Source organism: Ahaetulla prasina, chromosome 5 (assembly GCF_028640845.1).
Source record: "Ahaetulla prasina isolate Xishuangbanna chromosome 5, ASM2864084v1, whole genome shotgun sequence".
Taxonomy (NCBI): domain Eukaryota; kingdom Metazoa; phylum Chordata; class Lepidosauria; order Squamata; family Colubridae; genus Ahaetulla; species Ahaetulla prasina.
The window spans coordinates 2,793,672-2,815,079 of NC_080543.1; the positions used below are offsets into that span (position 1 = coordinate 2,793,672).

General features: G+C 47.4%; 1 protein-coding gene across 3 annotated transcripts in view; it reads left to right on the forward strand.

Annotated features, from left to right (window-relative positions):
• C2CD3 (C2 domain containing 3 centriole elongation regulator) overlaps window positions 1-21,408 on the forward strand; it is a 93,107-nt gene that overhangs the window by 58,837 nt on the left and 12,862 nt on the right. For 2 of the 3 annotated variants that reach the window (XM_058185765.1, XM_058185767.1), the window contains 6 exons: window positions 3,201-3,265; window positions 4,650-4,852; window positions 6,125-6,225; window positions 7,307-7,453; window positions 9,875-10,077; window positions 14,424-15,378. In XM_058185765.1, the coding sequence (XP_058041748.1) occupies window positions 3,201-3,265; window positions 4,650-4,852; window positions 6,125-6,225; window positions 7,307-7,453; window positions 9,875-10,077; window positions 14,424-15,378 (1,674 nt within the window). The remainder of the gene's footprint in view (window positions 1-3,200; window positions 3,266-4,649; window positions 4,853-6,124; window positions 6,226-7,306; window positions 7,454-9,874; window positions 10,078-14,423; window positions 15,379-21,408) is intronic. The other variant, XM_058185766.1, reaches the window with a different exon arrangement.

The following is a 21,408-nucleotide window of genomic DNA, read 5'->3' on the forward strand; positions in this document are numbered from 1 at the left end:
CCCAACTGGGGTCGTAAATCGAGGACTACCGTAGGCGAGCCAGTTGCCAAGTGTCTGAATTTTGATCACGTGACCCTGGAAACACCGCAACGGTCATAAGTCTGAAAAAATGGCCATCAGCCCGCCATAACTTCAAACGGTCGCTAAACGGATTGTTCTACTCCGAGGACCGCCTGGGGCAGCTCCTGGTGACATTGTGCATACCTTTTTGCGCTCTTTGATTTATTTATTTTTATTTATTTATTTTTCAAATTTATATACCGCCCTATCTCCCTAAGGACTCACAGGCAGTTAAAATACATATAAATACAAATTAAAAAACAACAATTAAAAAACTTATTCTATTGCCGAATTTAAAAAACAATATAAATAATAAAAAAAACCTTAAAACCCCTAAATTTAAAATCTAATCCAGTTCCGCACAGATGAATAAGTGCGTTTTAAGCTCGCGACGAAAGGTTCGGAGGTCCGGAAGTTGACGAAGTCCTGGAGGGAGTTCGTTCCAGAGGGTGGGAGCCCCCACAGAGAAGGCCCTTCCCCTGGGCGTCACCAGACAACACTGCCTAGCTGACGGCACCCTGAGGAGTCCCTCCCTGTGAGAGCGCACGGGTCGGTGAGAGGTATTCAGTAGCAGTAGGCGGTCCCGCAAATAGCCCGGCCCTATGCCATGGAGCGCTTTAAAGATTGTCACCAACACCTTGAAGCGCACCCGGAAGGCCACAGGTAGCCAGTGCAGCCTGCGCAGGATAGGTGTAACACAGGAGCCCCGAGGGGCTCCCTCTATCACCCGCGCAGCCGCATTCTGGACCAACTGAAGCCTCCGGATGCCCCTCAAGGGGAGCCCCATGTAGAGAGCATTGCAGTAATCCAGGCGAGACGTCACGAGGGCGTGAGTGACCGTGCATAAGGCATCCCGGTCTAGAAAGGGGCGCAACTGGCGCACCAGGCGAACCTGGTGGAAAGCTCTCCTGGAGACGGCCGTCAAATGGTCTTCAAAAGACAGCCGTTCATCCAGGAGAACGCCCAGATTGCGCACCCTCTCCATCGGGGCCAATGACTCGCCCCCAACAGTCAGCCGAGGACTCAGCTGACTGTACCGGGATGCCGGCATCCACAGCCACTCTGTCTTGGAGGGATTGAGCTTGAGCCTGTTTCTCCCCATCCAGACCCGTACGGCTTCCAAACACCGGGACAGCACTTCGATAGCTTCATTGGGGTGGCCTGATGTGGAAAAGTACAGCTGGGTGTCATCCGCGTACAGCTGGTACCTCACACCGAAGCCACTGATGATCTCACCCAGCGGCTTCATATAGATGTTGAACAGAAGGGGCGAGAGGATCGACCCCTGCGGCACCCCACAAGTGAGGCGTCTCGGGGCCAACCTCTGCCCCCCTGTCAACACCGTCTGCGACCGGTCAGAGAGATAGGAGGAGAACCACCGATAAACGGTGCCTCCCACTCCCAATCCCTCCAACCGGCGCAGCAGGATACCATGGTCGATGGTATCGAAAGCCGCTGAGAGGTCTAATAGGACCAGGACAGAGGAACAACCCCTATCCCTGGCCCTCCAGAGATGCAAATACAATGTAAACACAGTGTTTAAATGGAGATACGTAGATCTGTGTTTCTTGTAATATGCAGAGACATCATATTAAAGATGGAAATCTGAGCTGCCAGCATATTTAAAATGCTGATGATTACAAGATGATGTTTTGCTCCTGTTTTGAGACGGGGCTGAAAAGCAGCAAAAAAAAAAACCCAACCCCAAATCCCTGACCTGTAGGTTGTTCTGGAAATGAACAGAATAACAGAGTTGGAAGGGACCTTAGAGGTCTTCTAGTCCAACCCCCTGCTCAAGCAGGAGAATCTATACCATTCTGGACAAATGGTTGTCCAATCTCATCTTGAAAAACCTCCAGTGGTGGATCCCAAAGGTGCTTTTTCAGGAGGCAACTGGATTTTCTTGTGTGTGTTTTTTTTTGTTTGAAGACGTTTCGCTTCTCCTCCAAGAAGCTTCTTCAGCTCTGACTGGATGGTGGGGAATGGAAGGATTTACGTATATTCCTTGCAGAAATCCTTTCATTCCCCACCATTGTTCACTAGGTAGAGAACTCAGGAATTGGAACTAAACTCCTGTTGTGATCTGCCAGCAGCCTGCGGAGGTGGCAGCGGAGTCAGACAGTAAGGAGGCTGGGGAGGATGATGGACTAGTCCTGGAGTCAGGGGAAGGCCTGGACGAGGGCTCTGTGTCGGAGGCAGAGATGGGGCCAGGGCCATCTGGGAGCGATGCACAGACTCCAGAGCCTCCAGAGTCGGATGTCAGAGAGGCAGAGGAACAGAAGGAGCCTGTTCCTAGTGCACTCATGTGAAGAGCTGCCAGAATTCAAGAGCAGCTGAAGCAAAAGGGACGACTCAGGTGTAAGGCCAGGAGATGATTGGCCACTCCCATTAGGCTTAAAAGAGAAGCAACGTTGGGTTCTTTGTGGAAAAGCAAAGTTGAATCCCGTTGTTTCTTTTCAGCGTCTCTTGAACTTTGTGGGGGTTTTGCCAAGAAAAGCCTTTGGCAGGTTGCCAAAGACATCAAAAGTTGGTGATAAGGCCGAAGGACTGTTTAGGAAGGATTTGTTTTGGACTAAGCTGAGAATGAATTAGTTCTCAGCTGTTTTAATAAAATAAGTTTGTTCAGGACTGAATTGTGTTTAGTAATCACTACTTGGGCCTCGGTCACAACTCCAGACCTACCACAGTTTTGTCATTTTGCCAACCTGGGCTCTTCAGATAGGATAGACTGCCCTAGTTCCTGGAGGATCGTTAGAACTTCTTGTTCAACATAATTGGAGAGAACCAGATTGACGCAAGCTTCTATCCAAGTAATCCTCGACTTACAACCATTCATTCAGTGACCGTTCGAAGTTACAACGGCACTGAAAAAAGCGACTTACGACCTTGTTTCACACTTACAACCATTACAGCATCCCCACAGTCAGGTGATCAAAATTCGGACGCTTGGTAACTGACTGGTAGTTATGTCGGTCGCAGTGTCCCTGGGTCACATGATCTTCTTTTGCGAACTTCCAACAGACATTTTGGGGCTCATATGTTGAGGACTACCTGTATATCAAAAAAAACATGCCAGGAAGTGATATTTCCTCCAGCTATCATTTAAATATATTTCTGGTTTCTTTTTGGATTCTTTGCAGACTCTCCAAGGAACTCCTGCTGGATTCCCAGAAAACTCTGGTCTTCAAAATATGGCATAAAGCAGGTACCCCGTCACTAATCGGAACTCCTTCGCCACAGGGCAACTTCTAACCGTAACATAGCAATCTTTCTTTAAAAATCGGTTGATTGAAAGCTATCTGCCTATCCACCCTATGCGATTGATATTTATTATCGCTCGTGTGTAGCTGTAAGTGGCTACAGGTAATTCTCGACTTACAATTGACTTTGTCTTTACCTTAACTTTGTCAGAAAATTCCTAAGAAGGTCGCAAATGATAGTCCCCGGGACTTTGGGATGTTACACAAACCAACATGAATCCATGTCAGTTGCTAAGCATCCAAAAGTTTGTTCGCTTGACTCCTGGGGCTGCCGCAACGATCATAATAAGGGTGAAAAACTGGTCCTCGGTCACTTTTTTCCCATGCCGTTGTAACTTTGAAGCATTAAACAAATGGTCGTAAGTCAAGGACTGCCTGTACAGTTAACTGGCCAAGTATTCTCGGCTGTATTTAATTAAATTTGTATATTTAATTTGGATGCTTTTATTGTTTTTAGAAGGCTTTTAAATCCTTTTCATTGTTTTCATACTTCGGGAATTGTAAGCCTCCCAGAGTTTTTGATGGGTGGCAGGCAGACAGGCAGGTAAGAAGGAAGGAAGGAAGGAAGGAAGGAAGGAAGGAAGGAAGGAAGGAAGGAAGGAAGGAAGGAAGGAAGGAAGGAAGGAAGGAAAAAGAATATGCGCAAGGGAGAAGAACGAGTGGGAGGAAGGGAGATGAAAGGAAGAAAGAAGGGAAGGGATAAAGGAAGGGAAGGAAGGAAGGAAGGAAAAAGAATGTGCTTAAGGGAGAAGAACGACTGGGAGGAAGGGAGGTGAAAGAGAGAAAAGAGGAAAGAAGGGAAGGGATGAAGGAAGGAGGGAAGGAAGGAAGAAGAAAGAATGTACGCAAGGGAGAAGAACAAGTGGGAGGAAGGGAGATGAAAGAGAAAGGAAGAAAGAAGGGAAGGGACGAAGGAAGGAAGGAAGGAAAATAACCAACCAACCAAATGAATAAATAGCTTCTGTGTTTGAAAATGCTTTTACAAAGCAATGGAAATATATTTTTAAAAATTCCCAATTGCTTGCAAAACTAACCATGTTTGGGGGTGTTTTTAATTGCTATTCGAAAGGTGCATATATCAGATAATGGGAGCTGTAGTCTGGGCCCTTTGGAAGAAGGTAGATTAAACTAGAGCCTTCAAAGTTAACATGTGGTCACTTTCTACTCAGTCGATTGCCTTTTCCCTTGGTGCCCTCGTCCATTTGTCTTTCTTAGAGGCCGACGTTTGGAATTGTGGGTACGAACCAAGGTCTCTTACGGCCAGGTGCAAATTTTAATTGCTGAGATGTTAATTGCTGAGTTTAATTGCTGCGTGCTTTTTACATGCAGACGTTGAACGAGTGATAGGATTTGCATCGGTGGACCTCTCCCCGCTGCTCTCCGGCTTCCAGTACATCTGCGGCTGGTACGACATCACCGACCTGACCGGGCAGTGCCGAGGGCAGGTCAAAGTTGCCGTCTCCCCGCTTGAAAATATCACTCACCTGAAAGAAGAAAGGCAGGCAAGAAGCTGCCAGGTAAAGGCATCCTCTGTACGTACCGTTCCCTGTTTCTCTTTGGCAAGTCTGCTTGCCACGCGGACAAAACCGCCTGGGAAAGTTTTTAATTTATTTATTGTTTTATTTGTGGTGTTATTGTTTCATTCATTTGTTGTTTTGTTTATTTATTGTTTTGTTTTCTTTATTTTGTATTTATTCGTTTATTTTATTTATTCTGGTCAATTATTTTTTGTTTCATTTACTTATTTATTGTTTGTTTAGTCTCGATTTCTTTCTTTTCTATTTCTTTATTGACTACGGGTAATCCTCGACTTATAACCGATTGTTTAGTGACCATTCGAAGTTATGACAGCACCGAACAATGTGACGTAGGACTGTTTTTTCCACACTTACCACCGTTGCAGCATCCCCCGTGGTCACGTGATCAGAATTCAGACACTGTGTTCTGTCCCCCCTCACCTCAGTCCGAGCGATGGCTTAATTAGCCGGCACTTTCAGCTCTGGCAGCAAAATAGCGAGCGTCTGCCAAGTGTCTGTGTTATCTCCCTCGACACCGATGAGTCACTCAGGAACAAACAGTACTTCAGCTCTTAGTTAAGCAGTTAATTTGCCTGCTACGAAGAGGCACAGCAGCTCTTGCTGCCCTTATATCCTGTGGGGTGTGGCACCATGACTCAGCACTTCCTAGGCCTGCCCCACCCCTGCTTCTGTTGTTCCCGTCTCTCCTGCCTCCAAAACCTAGGGTCCAGCCAGGCCTGATTGCCATCAGCCGGGTCTGGAGGCGCGGCCTGGGGGGTGGAAAGAGTCAGGGGACGGAGGCTTTGTTCCACCTGGCCTGTTTCTGGCTCCTGGAGCTGAGCAGGGAAGCTGGTGCTCCCGAGGTAAGTCCTGACGGCCCTTCCCCCTCACTGTCCAAGTCACTTTCTGGCAGGAGGCCCGGCTCAGGCGGCGCAGACACAACACGCTGGCTCGTATTTATGACAGTCGTAGCGTCCCGTGTGTGTGTGTGTGTGTCACCTGATCCCCTTTTGCGTCTTTCTGACAAGCAAAGTCAACACGGAAGCCAGATTCCCCGTAACAACTGTGTCATGAAATGGGGCAGCATTCACTTGAGACACGTCTCGCTTAACAACAGAAAATTTGGGCTCAGTTGTGGTCGTAAGTCGAGGACTGCCTGTACTGAAATTCCTGGAAAGCTCAAGAACGTAAAAGAAAATTGCATGCTACTTTTGCCAGATCGTAATAAACCGATTGTCCAGTTGTGGGTTGTTGCAGGTTCCTACCTTAAGGCCTTTTGTCTTTCAGGCCAGGGACTCCTATCCTTCATTCTCATCCTTCTCCACCAGAGGCACCCCCAAACTTTCCAGTTCTCCATGGAAGAGCCCGGAAGCTTCCAGTCATGCAAGGTAAGACAAAATCAGAAGTGGATGTTTCCAGGGCTGCAAAATTATTGCTTAAGAGTTTCACTTACTCTGTCCCAGGCATTGTTGTGACCCAGGCCGAAGTAGGTAGTAATAAACTTAGCTCGTGGAAACACAAACTTTATTCGAACAGCTGGGAATTACTTAATTCCCAGCATTGTTCAACTCAAAGTAAAACAGATACCTCCCAAAACAAATTCCTCAGTTATCTCACAAACCTTGGTCCAATTAGGCAACCTGCCAAAGGCCCTTTCTGGCAAACGTCCAGAAGCCACAAAAACAAAGACGTAGACGAAGCAGAAGACACAGCTACAACTTTGTTTTCCAGCAAAGCTCAAACGCCATTGCTGGTCTGTTTTAAGCCTTATGGGAGGGGCCAATCATCTCCTGGCCTTACTCCTGAGTCGTCCTCTCTGCTTGAGCTGCTCTTCCCTTCTGGCAGCTCTTCTCATGCGTGCATTAGGAACAGGCTCCTCCTGTTCCTCTGCCTCAGTACTATCAGCCTCTGGAGACTCTTGAGTCTGCACCTCACTCCCCGATGGCCCTGGCCCCACCTCTGCCTCATCGCTGTCCGACTCCGTTGCCAGCTCCGTAGGCTGCTGATGGATCACAACAGGCATTTATTGGCAGGGGTATTCCGTTTATCGTGGGTCTGATTGTGTTTCCCCAAATTCCAAAACACTAAAATTTGATATTCTGCCTCCTCCGTTGTATCCCATAACAGTGAGATGGGTGACACATACATTTAAATAAATAAATATTCTTTACCGATAGTAGAGAATGTTTGTAGCTCAGGGTTAAACTCTGGGTGGTCTCTGAGCATGGTGGCTTTCTTGCAGACATTTCATGACCCAACAAGGTAACTTTATCACTGCTAGAAGGGAGTGGGGTTTGTGGAGAGGAGGAAGAGGAGGAGGACTGTGCAGTCCTTGGTGCCCTCTGAAACTTGGTGGTTGAAACTGAAGCTATGCTGGCTGGAGAATTCTGGGAGTTGAAATCCACAAGTCTTTTAAACTGCCAAGTTTGGGGACCCCTGTTCTAAATCTTAGCCTTGGCTCTCCCGCAGGGCTGGATCCCGTTACGAAGAGCATGTGCAGAATGTCCGTCGGTTCCACACCTCGTTACAGCAAGCGGAGGAGAAGACGGCGGAGCAAGCGGAAGGACTCGATTCGCTGTCCCTCTCCTCCCATACCTCCCTCTTCAGGGCGCTCAGGTGAAGAGAGTCCGCAAGATTTTGCATTCATGTCCCAGTGGGCAGAGCAGGAGTAAAGTACACCGAGGAGTAAAGTCACCATAAGGGATTACTTTTGGAAAGCTTTTTTTTTTTTTGCTCTGAAATATAGGGCCTAAAGAGCAGTCATGCCTGCGGTCCTCAAATTACGACCGTTCATTTAGAGAATGTTCAAAGTTACAACGGCGCTGAAAGATTAAGAGATTGACGACACGTTTTTCACACTTATGACCATGGGCAGTATCCCCACCATGGTCAGGGGATCAGAATTGGGGCGCTTCCGACAAGCAGTCACGGAAGCCAGACTGCAACTGGGCCCCAATTTCCATTTGCTAAGCTAAGACATCTACCTGAGTTTTGCCCCATTTTCTGGCTTGCCACGGTTGTTAAGTGAATCACCGCAGCTGTTAACTTAGTAACACGGTTGTTAAGCGAATTTGACTTCCCCATTGACTTTGCTTTGTAAGAAGGTGGCAAAACGGGATCACATGACCCCAGGGACAATGCAACAGTCACAGATAGATGCCAGTTGCCAAGCACCCGAATTTTGATCACCCAACCAGAGGGGTGCTGCAACGGTCGTAAGTGTGAAAAATGATCATCATAAGTCACTATTTTCAGTGCCGTTCTAACTTCCAACGGTCACTAAACAAATGACTGTAAATCAGGGACTTATTACCTTTTTTTTTTTTTTTATTTGCATTTATACCCCGCCCTTCTCCGAAGACTCAGGGCGGCTTACATTGTGTAAGGCAATAGTCTCATCCTATTTGTATATTTATATACAAAGTCAACTTATTGCCCCCAACAATCTGGGTCCTCATTTTACCTACCTTATAAAGGATGGAAGGCTGAGTCAACCTTGGGCCTGGTGGGATTCGAGCCTGCAGTAATTGCAGGCTGCTGTGTTTTAATAACAGGCTATCTTACAGCCTGAGCCACCACGGTCCTGAGCTATCTTCAAAGTAACAATAATGTTATACTGTTCTGTTCTATTCCCTCTTCCATTCTATTCTCCATATTCCATATTCTATTCTATTCTATACAATGCTATTCTATTTTCTATTCTGTTCCTATGCTATTCTATATTTCCATTCTATTCTATTCTTCCTCTTCTTTCTATTCTACTCCAGTCTACTCTATTCTATTCTATTCTATTCTATTCTTTCTGTTCTATTCTATACTATTCTATATTTCTATTCTATTCTATTCAACATCTATATGAAGCCGCTGGGTGAGATCATCAGTGGTTTTGGGGTGAGGTACCAACTGTACACTGATGATACGCAGCTGTACTTTTCCACCCCAGGCCACCCCAACGAAGCGGTCGAAGTACTGTCCCAGTGTCTGGAAGCCGTACAGGTCTGGATGGGGAGAAACAGGCTCAGGCTCAATCTCTCCAAGACGGAGTGGCTGTGGATGCCTGCACCCCGGTACAGTCAGCTGCAGCCGCGGCTGGCTGTTGGGGGCGAGTCATTGGCCCCGATGGAAAGGGTGCACAACTTGGGCGTCCTCCTGGATGGGCAGTTATCTTTTGAAGATCACTTGACGACCGTCTCCAGGAGAGCTTTTCATCAGGTCCGCCTGATTCACCAGTTGCGCCCCTTCCTAGACCAGGATGCCCTATGCACGGTCACTCATGCTCTGGTTACCTCTCGCTTGGATTACTGCAATGCTCTCTACATGGGGCTCCCCTTGAAGAGCACCAGGAGGCTCCAGTTGGTTCAGAATGCAGCTGCGCGGGTGATAGAGGGAGCTGTTCGTGGCTCCCATGTAACACCACTCCTGCGCAGGCTGCACTGGCTGCGTGTGGTCTTTCGGGTGCACTTCAAGGTTTTGGTTACTACCTTTAAAGCGCTCCATGGCTTAGGGCCGGGGTACTTACGGGACCGCCTACTGCTACCGATTGCCTCCCACCGACCTGTGCGTTCTCACAGAGAGGGACTCCTCAGGGTGCCGTCCGCCAAACAATGTCGGCTAGCGGCCCCCAGGGGAAGGGCCTTCTCTGTGGGGGCTCCCACCCTCTGGAATGAACTTCCCCCAGGACTCCGCCAACTTCCTGACCTTCGAACCTTTCGCCGCGAGTTGAAGACCTACCTATTTATTCGCGCAGGACTGGCATAGAAATTTTTAGAAAGTTTTAGCAGTTTTAATATTCCGATTTAATTATTTGGGGTTTTTATGTTTTTAATAGTTTTAATCTGGCCTGATATTTAATAAGATTTTTATAATTGTTTTTATTATGTATATTTGCACTGTTTTATTTTGGCTGTGAACCGCCCTGAGTCCTTCGGGAGAAGGGCGGTATAAAAATCTAAATAAACTAAACTAAACTAAACTATTCCTAATTCATATTCTGTTCTATTCTATTCCTAATTCATATTCCCCTCCCTTCCCTTCCAGAAAAAACCTGAACGAGCTGGATGAGATACAGAGGTATTTCAGTGAGAAACTCACCAGGCCTTTGACTGACTTGAGTGCTCCTTGTAGCACCATGGGCGGTCTTGAGAACCAGAGACCTTCCTCCAGGAGAGTAGATCCAGAAGAAGACCATCTGCAGAAGAAGCCCATTCCTCTGGTTTCCAAAGTTAGCAGCCAGCATGTCGGTATGTTTTCCCCCATCAGCCGTTTTCTGAGTGGCTCTGGAGAAGTCAGCAATGACTGGTATAATGCTATGAAGTTTGGGAGCGGGGATAAGCTAGCGAATCTTTGACTTAACAACCACAATTGAACTCAAAATTTCCGTTGCTGAGTGAGACAGTTGTTAAGTGAGTTTTGTCCTACTTTCTTGCCACCGTTGTTAAGGGAATCGCAGCAGCTGTTAGGCTAGTCACACCGTTGTTAAATGAATCCAGCTTTCCCATTGACTCTGCTTGTCCAAAGGTCGCAAAACGTGATCACATGACCCTCGGTCAGTGCAACCGTCGTAAGTACATGCCAGTTGCCCAGCCTCCGAGTTTTGATCCCATGACCACAGGGAAGGCTGTAAGTGTGAAAAGCGGTGGTCAGTCGCTTGTTCCACAAATAAGCAGCATTTCCTAATCAATTGCGCCCGTTGTAAAAGGCACGCAACAGCTGTGACTTTGCAAGGATACGAAGTGGAAGTACGTTCATTTCTTGGCTATCGCTTTGGTCCGTAACAGTGACTGCCCTCGACTTCTGGCTCAGCATAAAAGTAGAATGGAAAGCAGAATTGGAAACAGTTTGGGTTGGCTTTGCAAACAATTTTTTAAAAACAGTCTGGCCTAGGTTTGGTTCCTGCAAGAAAATGAGGCGTGTGCTTTGAAATTAAATAGTATTTGTGCCTAGAAAAGGCTGTCCTGGCATATCTGTGTGATTGTGTGTTTCTCGTTTCGCATCTTTCAAATCGGCAGTTTTGGTGGTTAGTTAAAGAGCCCCAGCCACGTTCTAAGGGTGTCAGAGCATTCAATTATTCCTGATGTAATTGTGCACCAAAGGAGCCTCCGTGATGTATTTCTGTCTGACTTCGATTCTGGAGTTTTCTCCTTCTAATTTAGGGGTCACAGCTCAAAAAACCATGAACTGGAAGTGAGAAACAAGCCCTGCCACGACAGAAATCTTTACACTTTCAAAACTAAAAGCAAAAATCAGCTTTTTTAATTCAGGAAGAAATGTCCCATAGCCGTCAAAACAAAACAAAACAGCAGTTTATTTTTTATTTTTTTATTTTATTTTATTTGCATTTATACCCCGCCCTTCTCCGAAGACTCAGGGCGGCTTACAGTGTGTCAAGCAATAGTCTTCATCCATTTGTACATTATATACAAATTGCCCCCCCAACAATCTGGGTCCTCATTTTACCTCCCTTATAAAGGATGGAAGGCTGAGTCAACCTTGGGCCTGGTGGGACTCGAACCTGCAGTAATTGCAAGCAGTTGACTTGCAACTATTAGTTTAGTGACCGTCCGAAGTTACAACGGCACTGAAAAAAGTGACTTATGGCCGTTTTTCACACTTACGACCATTGCAACATCCCCAAAGTCACATGATCAAAATTCAGCCACTTGGCAACTGACTCCTATTTATGACGGTCGCAGTGTCCCAGGGTCACGTGATCCCCTTTTGCGACCTTCTGACGTGCAAAGATAATGGGGAAGCCGGATTCGCTTAACAGTCATGTTACTTACTTAACAACTGCAGTGATTCACTTAACAACTGTGGCAAGAATGGTCATAAAATGGGACACAACTTAGCAGCAGACATTTTGGGCTCAATTGCGGTCATAAATCAAGGACTACCTGTAGAACTATTTCAGTGTTAGCAGAAACAATGGAGGCAAGGAGCTTCTCCAGAGAAAAATTTGGGAATTGCTGAACACAACCAAGGCTGGTTCGTGATTTCAAAACCCTGGTTTGCAGGGCAGCCGGTGCTGTGTTTATACTACCAGTAGGTTACTTATAAATAGTCCTCAACTTACAGCCACGATTGAGACCCAAAATTTTTTTTTTGCTAAACGAGACATTTCTTAAGTGAGATCTGCCTCATTTCATGAACTTTCTTCCACAGTTTATTTATTTATTTATTTATTTATTTATTTGATTTGATTTTTATACCGCCCTTCTCCCGAAGGACTCAGGGCGGTGTACAGGCATAATAAAAAACCGACAATACAATATACAGATTTAAAATACGATTTAAAAAACTTATTTAAATTAGCCCAATGATTAAAATTTACCATACTAAAACCCCGTTTAAAATTAATAAGTTTAAGATTAAAATCCCGATTTAAACCAGCCCCGCGCGGATAAAAAGGTGAGTCTTGAGTTCGCGACGAAATGTCCGAAGGTCAGGTATTTGGCGTAAACCCGGGGGAAGCTCGTTCCAGAGTGTGGGAGCCCCCACAGAGAAGGCCCTTCCCCTGGGGGCCGCCAGCCGACATTGTTTGGCGGACGGCACCCTGAGAAGTCCCTCTCTGTGGGAGCGTACGGGTCGGTGGGAGGCGTATGGTAACAGCAGGCGGTCCCGTAAGTACCCAGGTCCTAAGCCATGGAGCGCTTTAAAGGTCATGACCAACACCTTAAAGTGCACCCGAAAGACCACAGGCAGCCAATGCAGTCTGCGCAGGAGTGGTGTTACATGGGAGCTACGTGGAGCTCCCTCTATCACCCGCGCAGCTGCATTCTGGACTAACTGAAGCCTCCGAGTGCACTTCAGGGGGAGCCCCATGTAGAGAGCATTACAGTAATCCAAGCGAGAGGTAACGAGCGCATGAGTGACTGTGCATAAGGCATCCCGGTCAAGGAAGGGGCGCAACTGCCGAACCAGGCGAACCTGGTGGAAGGCCCTCCTGGAGACGGCCGTCAAATGGTCTTCAAACGACAGCCGATCATCCAGAAGGACACCCAAGTTGCGCACCCTATCCTTTGGGGCCAGTAACTCGCCCCAAAGTTCTTAAGTGAATCACTCCAATGGTTAAGTTAGTAGCACGGTCGTTAAGTGGATCTGGCTTCCCCCCCCCACCATGGACTTTGCTTGTCGGAAGGTCGCAAAGGGGAATCACGTGACCCCCCCGGACGCTGAAACCGTCATAAATAGGAGCCAGTTGCTGAGCGTCCGAATGTTGACGATGTGACCATAAGTCACATTTTTCAGTGCCGTTCTAACTTCGAATGGTCACTAAACCAACGTTCGTAAATGGAGGACTACTTATATTAATTTCGTCCTCCTTCTTTGCAAGTTTAATGCCACCCTGTTACCGCTGGCAGTTGCCCGAATGTTGAAACCTTAAAGCACAGCTCTTCAAACATGGCAGCGTTAAGACTTGTGGACTTCAACTCCCAGAATTCTCCAGCCAGCATAGCATAGCTGGCTGGAGAATTCTGGGAGTTGAGATCCACAAGTCTTAAACTGCCAAGTTTGAAGACCTCTGATTTAGATCGTTTTTTTATTTTTATTTGAATTTATATCCTGCCCTTCTCCGAAGACTCAGGGCGGCTTACAATGTGTCAAGCAATAGTCTTCATCGATTTGTATATTATATATAAAGTCAACTTTTATTGCCCCCAACAATCTGGGTCCTCATTTTACCTACCTTATAAAGGATGGAAGGCTGAGTCAACCTTGGGCCTGGTGGGACTTGAACCTGCAGTAATTGCAAGCAGCTGTGTTAATAACAGACATACTTAGTCTGCTGAGCCACCAGAGGCCCTTTTCAAGTATCGTTTATAATTTTCTAGATTTGAGGAACCCAAAGGTGCCTTTTTTTTTTTTTCAAGAGGCAACTGGACTTTCTGGTTTTTCTTTGAAGACATTTCGCTTCTCCTCCAAGAAGCTTCTTCAGCTCTGACTGGAGGGTGGGGAAGGGAAGGATTGATGCTCCTTGTAGACAGCCGGTCATTCGCATCCTTTGAGAGGGTCCTTGAGGCCACTTGGAGGTTTGTCTGTGTCCTCAGGGTCTCACCTGAGTGGTGTCAAATGGGCGTGGAGCTTTTTTGGGACTGTTGAACAGACTGTGTTGTAGACTAGAGGAAGATGATGTTATTTCCCTCCCCTTCTGTTGAGCGACGGCTGTTCAATTTTGACATTGATGGCCTCTTTGACCCCTCTTTTAAATTACGGCGGGGGGAGGGGGAATATGACAGCCCACTCTCAACAGAGGGAGAGGGACACCGCATCATCTATCTCTGTCCTTTCAGCAGTTCCAAGAAGGCTCCACATCTATTTGCAGCACTCAGGTGACCCTGAGGACAAAGGTAAACCACCAGGTGGTCTCAACGACTTGCTAAAAGGATGCAAATGACCAGCTGTCTGCAAGGAGTATCAATCCTTCCCTTCCCCACCATCCAGCTGTAGAATCTTCTTGGAGGAGAAGCTGGCTGGAGAATTCTGGGAGTTGAAGTCCACAAGTCTGAAAGCTGCCAAGTTTGAAGACCTCTGCCTTAAAGCTTTCCCCTTTCCTGACGACGCATCAAAATTCCTTTTCTTCCATTAGGTCTGTGGCCTAAGATGACAAGCCACCCTGAAGAGCCCTCACAAGGTCATGAAGACGATGGTCCCAGATTCTCAAGCGCTGACCAGGCGCTCCTTGGCCAAGAAAACGACGCCAGCGGAGCCGAGATCCTCCAAGCTCCCTCAAGCAATGAATTCTGGAATGCCAGGGCAGGTGGCGAAGAACCCCTATTTGCTCTCGGGAAATCCCCTCCCGCAGAAGACACCCTGTATGGATTCTTTGACCCAACAAACTTTCCCAGAGCTCCTCCCTCCGGATTCCTCCCCGGGATCCACGGGGAGGAAGACTCTGCTCGGTCTCACAGTGAGGAAGAGTGCGAAGAGACCATTGTAGAACCGAGGACGCTGAATGAAATCACCACCGTGACGGACAGAACCAGTCCATGGTCCAGCTTCCTCTCCGAAACCGAGCAAGAACCAATCCAGGAGGCCCCAATGACCAATTGGGACGATTTACCAAAAGAGAGTGCCATCGGAAGCAGCTCCGCGATCCAAGATGACCCTTTGAGCGTGTCCAGCATCACTGGGTCCAGAAACAGCCCTTCCCGAGAAGAAGACGGGGACAACGCTGACCAAGAACCAGAACTCGAAGCTGGGGAAGAAGAACCCGCAGCCGCAGGGCGGGTGGAACCTGCGGACATCCCACAGGTTGGTCAAGGAAGATCGACGGGAGCCCAAGAAGGAGGACCCGAAGAAGCGTCATCCACGCACCAAGGCGGAGGAGACTTCACGAGACCACAGTGGGTTCCTCCAGGAGCGGTAGAAGGGAGAGAAAACCTGCACAGAGACCCCCAGCAGGAAGATGGGATGAACGTGAAAGGAGAAGAGGGTCTCCAGCTTTGCCCCCCATCGCGGGAGACGGTGCAACGGAACGAGGCCTACTCTGGAGAAGATGACGAAGACCTACCGGAAGAGTTCAACGGGCCCATGATCACCCTGTATCCTTTCCTTCACCTCGTCGACCGCGCAAAACGCCCTCTCGTCTTCGAATAAACGATGGGTGCATCCGTGAGGAGGGCTCTTCCTTTCACTTCTTCCCCGCGGCCCTCGGAGCTGCCACAACCCGACTCTTCCTCAGCTTGACTTCAACTCGCAGTCATGGAGGTGAAGTCCAGGAAGGCCACGGTTGAGGAAGGTTGGCCTACTTGAGAGAGCTTCGAGAGGGTCCTGGGTGCTCTCTGAGCTTGGTTGTTTCCTTGCAGATGTTTTGCGATCCAAACTAGGTAACATCATCAGGGCTGGTTAACCTTATCGTCTGGCACAGGGGTCTCCAACCTTGATCCCTTTAAGACTTGTGGACTTCAACTCCCAGAGTCCCTCAGCCAGCAAAGCTCCACAAGTCTTAAAGGGACCAAGGTTGGAGACCCCTGCCCTAGAGCAAAGCTGGCTGAGGAACTCTGGGAGTTGAAGTCCACAGGTCTTAAAGGGACCAAGGTTGGAGACCCCTGCCCTAGAGCAAAGCTGGCTGAGGAACTCTGGGAGTTGAAGTCCACAAGTCTTAAAGGGACCAAGGTTGGAGACCCCTGCCCTAGAGCAAAGCTGGCTGAGGGACTCTGGGAGTTGAAGTCCACAAGTCTTAAAGGGACCAAGGTTGGAGACCCCTGCCCTAGAGCAAAGCTGGCTGAGGAACTCTGGGAGTTGAAGTCCCCAAGTCTTAAAAGGACCAAGGTTGGAGACCCCTGCCCTAGAGCAAAGCTGGCTGAGGAACTCTGGGAGTTGAAGTCCACAAGTCTTAAAGGGACCAAGGTTGGAGACCCCTGCCCTAGAGCAAAGCTGGCTGAGGAACTCTGGGAGTTGAAGTCCACAAGTCTTAAAGGGACCAAGGTTGGAGACCCCTGCCCTAGAGCAAAGCTGGCTGAGGAACTCTGGGAGTTGAAGTCCACAAGTCTTAAAGGGACCAAGGTTGGAGACCCTGGTCTAGCACAGGGGTGAAATATAAAATTTGTTACTACCAGTTCTGTGGGTGTGGCTTGGTGGGGGGGTAATAGGTGGGCTTGGCCAACTTTTTTTTTTTTTTTACTTTTAAAAGCATTTTTTCGGTGGAAGAAAAAATGCTTTTAAAAGTAAAAAAAAACACCCCTCTGATGATCGCGTGGCTCAGCTGGGCATGGGCTGGGCGGGGGCGCAGGGATTTTTTAAAAATTTCTTTTTATCACAACAGTATACACAAACAATTGTCATAGATAAAACAACATATCTTGAAGAAATATATATATATATATATATATATATAAGTAAAAAAATATGCATCAACTATATTAATTTGATATAATGAAAGGGAACAATAGGACAGGAACGGTAGGCACTTTTGTGCGCTTATGCACGCCCCTTTTAGGAATGGGGTGAGGTCAATAATAGACAGCTTTTTGGTTGAATTTTTGCTACCGGTTCTCCAAACCACCTGCTGCCATTGCTACTGGATCGGATGATCCAGTCCGAACCGGGAGCCTTTCATCCCTGATCTTGCACTGATGATATTACCTAGCGTGGTAATGAAACATTTGCAAGAAAATCTCAGCACGAAGAATTCCACAGTCCTTCCTCCTCCTCCTCTTCCTCACCATTAACTCCCGTCCATTTTAACACTGATAATATTACCTAGAAGGGTCATGAAATGTCTGCAGGAAAAACTTCCAAGCTGAGAGAGCACCAAGGACCCCACAGTTGTCGTCATCCTCCTCCTCCTCCTTGCCACAACCCCCCCACACCCTTCTAGCACTGATGATGTTCCATAGCTGGGTCATGAAACGTCTGCAAGAAAACCACCAAGCTCAGAGAACACCAAGGACCTCACAGTTCGACCCTGAGCTACAAATATTCTCCTTTATGGGTGAGAGAGCTTTTGAACAAGAACTGGATAAGGACAGTTGATTCCTGCCTGTGCCTCCCATTACAGGTAGTCCTCAACTTGTGACCAGAATTGAGCTCAAAATTCCCGTTGCTAAGCGATAAACAGTTGTTATGTGAGCGTTGCCCCATTTTGCAACCTTGCTTGCCACAATTATTAAGTAAATCGACTTTGCTTTGTCAAAACAATGCCAAAGGGGGCGGGGACACTGCAACCTTCCTAAGTACATGCCAGTTTCCAAGCGTCTGGATTTTGATCACCTGACCACAATGGTCGTAAGTGTGAGACCTGCTCCTAAGTCCCTTCCTTCAGTGACATTGTAACTTCAGTCACTAAGCGAACAGTTGTAAGTCAAGAACTTCCTGTACTTCCAGTTTCTGGTAAAAAAACAACACCCCCCAGAGTAAAAAAAAATGCCCATAGTAAACAATGGATTCACTTAATGACCATGGAATTTGTTCAAGAACCACAGCATTTCACTTAACGGCCACTGCAGCAAAGGTCGTAAAATCGGTTGCGGTCACGTGCTGACCCACTTAACGACCGACACGACTTGTAATTGTGGGCTCAATTATAGTCGTAATTCAAGGACTACCTGTACCTCTTGGTGTTGACCACTCATAAAACAGTTGTTGGATGTGAGGCACCTTCTCCTTGCTAAAGCCCTTAGCACAGCCTTCCTCGGCTTAGCAGTACCCGCCAGGTACGCGGGACTTCATTTCCCAGAATTCTTAGCTAGCAAGGACCAAAGTCTGGGGAAGAAGCCCATGCTCCAGGGCTCAGTAACCGAACCTTTGGCCTGCGGTTTCCAAGAAAAGGAGAACAAGTTTATTAGTCTGATTTAATGATTACTAATATCCCAGAAATGTCCTCTTTCCAAGAACAGGAGGAGATTTCTAATAAGTCCTGGGAGAAAAATCTGAGTTTTGCAGGCAGGAAGTCCTAAATTCAGCCACCAAAAACTGCCCAGGAGAACCAAGAACAGGATTACAAGTAGCCTAAACCAGGGGTCTCCAACCTTGGTCCCTTTAAGACTTGTGGACTTCAACTCCCAGAGTTCCTCAGCCAGCTTTGCTCTAGGGCAGGGGTCTCCAACCTTGGTCCCTTTAAGACTTGTGGACTTCAACTCCCAGAGTTCCTCAGCCAGCTTTGCTCTAGGGCAGGGGTCTCCAACCTTGGTCCCTTTAAGACTTGTGGAAGCTTTGCTGGCTGAGGGACTCTGGGAGTTGAAGTCCACAAGTCTTAAAGGGACCAAGGTTGGGAAACCCCTGGCCTAAACACCACAATTGAGCCAAGAAAAAGTTTTTTCCTTTCCTAAGAGAGACAGTTGTTAAGTGAGCTTCTGGCCTCAGTCACTAAGTGAATCACTGCAGCTGTTAAGTTAGTCACAAGGGTTGTTAAGTGAACTTGGCTTCCCCATTGACTATGCTTGTCCGAAGATTGCAGAATACATGACCCTGGGGACACTGTAGCCGTCATAAGTATGAGTCAGTTGCCAAGCGTCTGAATTTTGATCACTTGATGCTGCAACGGCCGTAAAAATGGTCATAAGTCACTTTTTTTTCAGTGCTGTTTGTAACTTTGAACAGTCATTCAATGAACTGTTGTAAGTTGAGGACTACTTGTATTTTTTTCTGTGCGATTTTCTATTTTTTCTGGGTTTTTTAGTGCCATTGTAACTCTGAATGGTTACTAAATGAATGCTTGTAAGTCTATAACTACCTGCAGTTATAAACATTTCTCTAAGCCCTCATTGCTTGGCAGAACAAAAGTCTGGAAAAGTCACCCGGATTAAGTTGTTGGCATCTACAGATCAGATCAAGTAGAAGATAATGAAGATGTATTGGCTTGTATGTTTTTATTCCTGTCTTTTCATTTTTTATAAACAGTTCCAGGCAGCGAATGTATTTGATACTCCTTCCTCCTCCTATTTTCCTCACAACAACAACCCTGTGAGGTGGGTTGGGCTGAGAGAGAAGGACTGGTCCAAAGTTACCCAGCTTTCATGCCTAAGGCGGGACTAGAACTCACTGTCTCCTGGTGATTGGTCCAAAGGCACCTAGCCAGCTTTCATGCCTAAGGCGGGACTAGAACTCACCGTCTCCTGGTGATTGGTCCAAAGGCACCTAGCCAGCTTTCATGCCTAAGGCGGGACTAGAACTCACCGTCTCCTGGTGATTGGTCCAAAGGCACCTAGCCAGCTTTCATGCCTAAGGCGGGACTAGAACTCACCGTCTCCTGGTGATTGGTCCAAAGGCACCTAGCCGGCTTTCATGCCTACGGCGGGACTAGAACTCACCGTCTTCTGGTGATTGGTCCAAAGGCACCTAGCCAGCTTTCATGCCTAAGGCGGGACTAGAACTCACCGTCTCCTGGTGATTGGTCCAAAGGCACCTAGCCAGCTTTCATGCCTAAGGCGGGACTAGAACTCACCGTCTCCTGGTGATTGGTCCAAAGGCACCTAGCCAGCTTTCATGCATAAGGCGGGACTAGAACTCACCGTCTCCTGGTTTCTAGCCGGGTGCCTTCACCACTATATCACTCTGGCTGTCTGATAGTAGTCATTCTGAACAAGTGCCAGCTCTAGGTTGTATAAATTAATTTATTAAATTTATATGCTCCGTATCTGGGCTGGGGGCAACCTGGGAAATAACCCGACTTGGCTAAGAGCGATTACTCTGTGGTGCCTCAGCCATCTTGTTCTCAGCAATAGCCCTTAGCCTTCTATATCGCTTCCAGTGGTGGGTTTCAAAATTGTTTACTGCCTGTTATGTGGGTGTCGATACCCACCAAGTATCTGGGGGGGAAGGATACTGCAAAATCCCCATTTCCTCCCCACTCCAGGGGAAGGTGACTGCAAAATCCCCATTTCCTCCCGATCAGCTGGGACTCCGGAGGCAGAGAATAGATGGGGGTGGAGCCAGTCAGAATTTTTACTACCGGTTCTCCGAACTACTCAACATTTCCGCTACCGGTTCTCCAGAACTGGTCAGAACCTGCCGAAACCCACCTCTGACCGCTTCGCGGTTCCTTCCAGCTCTCTCTAAGCACTTTACAGAGTCAGCATTTTGCCTCCCAAAATATGGGTCCTTGTTTTAGCAATCTCGGATGGAAGGCTGAGTCAACCTTGATCTGGCCAAGATCGAACTGCTGACGGTGCGGCAGAGTCAACCTGCAATATTGCACTGTCACCACCGTGCCATCCTGGCTCTTTGGAAAAGAGGAGGCTTAGGAATTGACCTAGCTGGGAGAAGGAGGGTCTCTAGTCCAGGGGTCTCCAACCTTGGCAGCTTTAAGACTTGTGGACTTCAACTCCCAGAATTCCTCAGCCTGGCTGAGGAATTCTGGGAGTTGAAGTCCACAAGTCTTAAAGCTGCCAAGGTTGGAGACCCCTGCTCTGGTCCAATGCATTAAGGCTCTCACCTGGCCCCCGAGCATTCTGGGATTTTCCCAGCCAGGACACACCAGGGGAGGAAAAAGGACTTTCTCACCCAGGCACAAGGCAGCGCGGAACTGAACGTCAGGTAGTCCTCGCCATACGACGACAGTTGTGCAGTTGTTAAGTGAATTTGGCTTCCCCCTTGACTTTGCTTGTCAGAAGGTCGCAGAATCCATGACCCCGGGACACTGCAACCGTCATAAGTACAAGTCAGTTGCCAAGCTTCTGAATTTGGATCACGCGACCGCGGGGATGCTGCAACGGTCGTAAGTGTGAAAAACGGTCATAAATCCCCTTTTCTACACACTGAGAGCATCTGCACCAAGACAAATTCCTTGTGTGTCCAGTCACACTTGGCCAATAAAAAATTCTATTCTATTCTATTCTATTCTATTCTATTCTATTCTATTCTATTCTGAACGTATCTTTTCTTTTATGTACACTGAGAGCATCTGCACCAAGACAAATTCCTTGTGTGTCCAGTCACACTTGGCCAATAAAAAATTCTATTCTATTCTATTCTATTCTATTCTATTCTATTCTATTCTATTCTATTCTATTCTGAACGTATCTTTTCTTTTATGTACACTGAGAGCATCTGCACCAAGACAAATTCCTTGTGTGTCCAGTCACATGGCCAATAAAAAATTCTATTCTATTCTATTCCACTCTATTCTATTC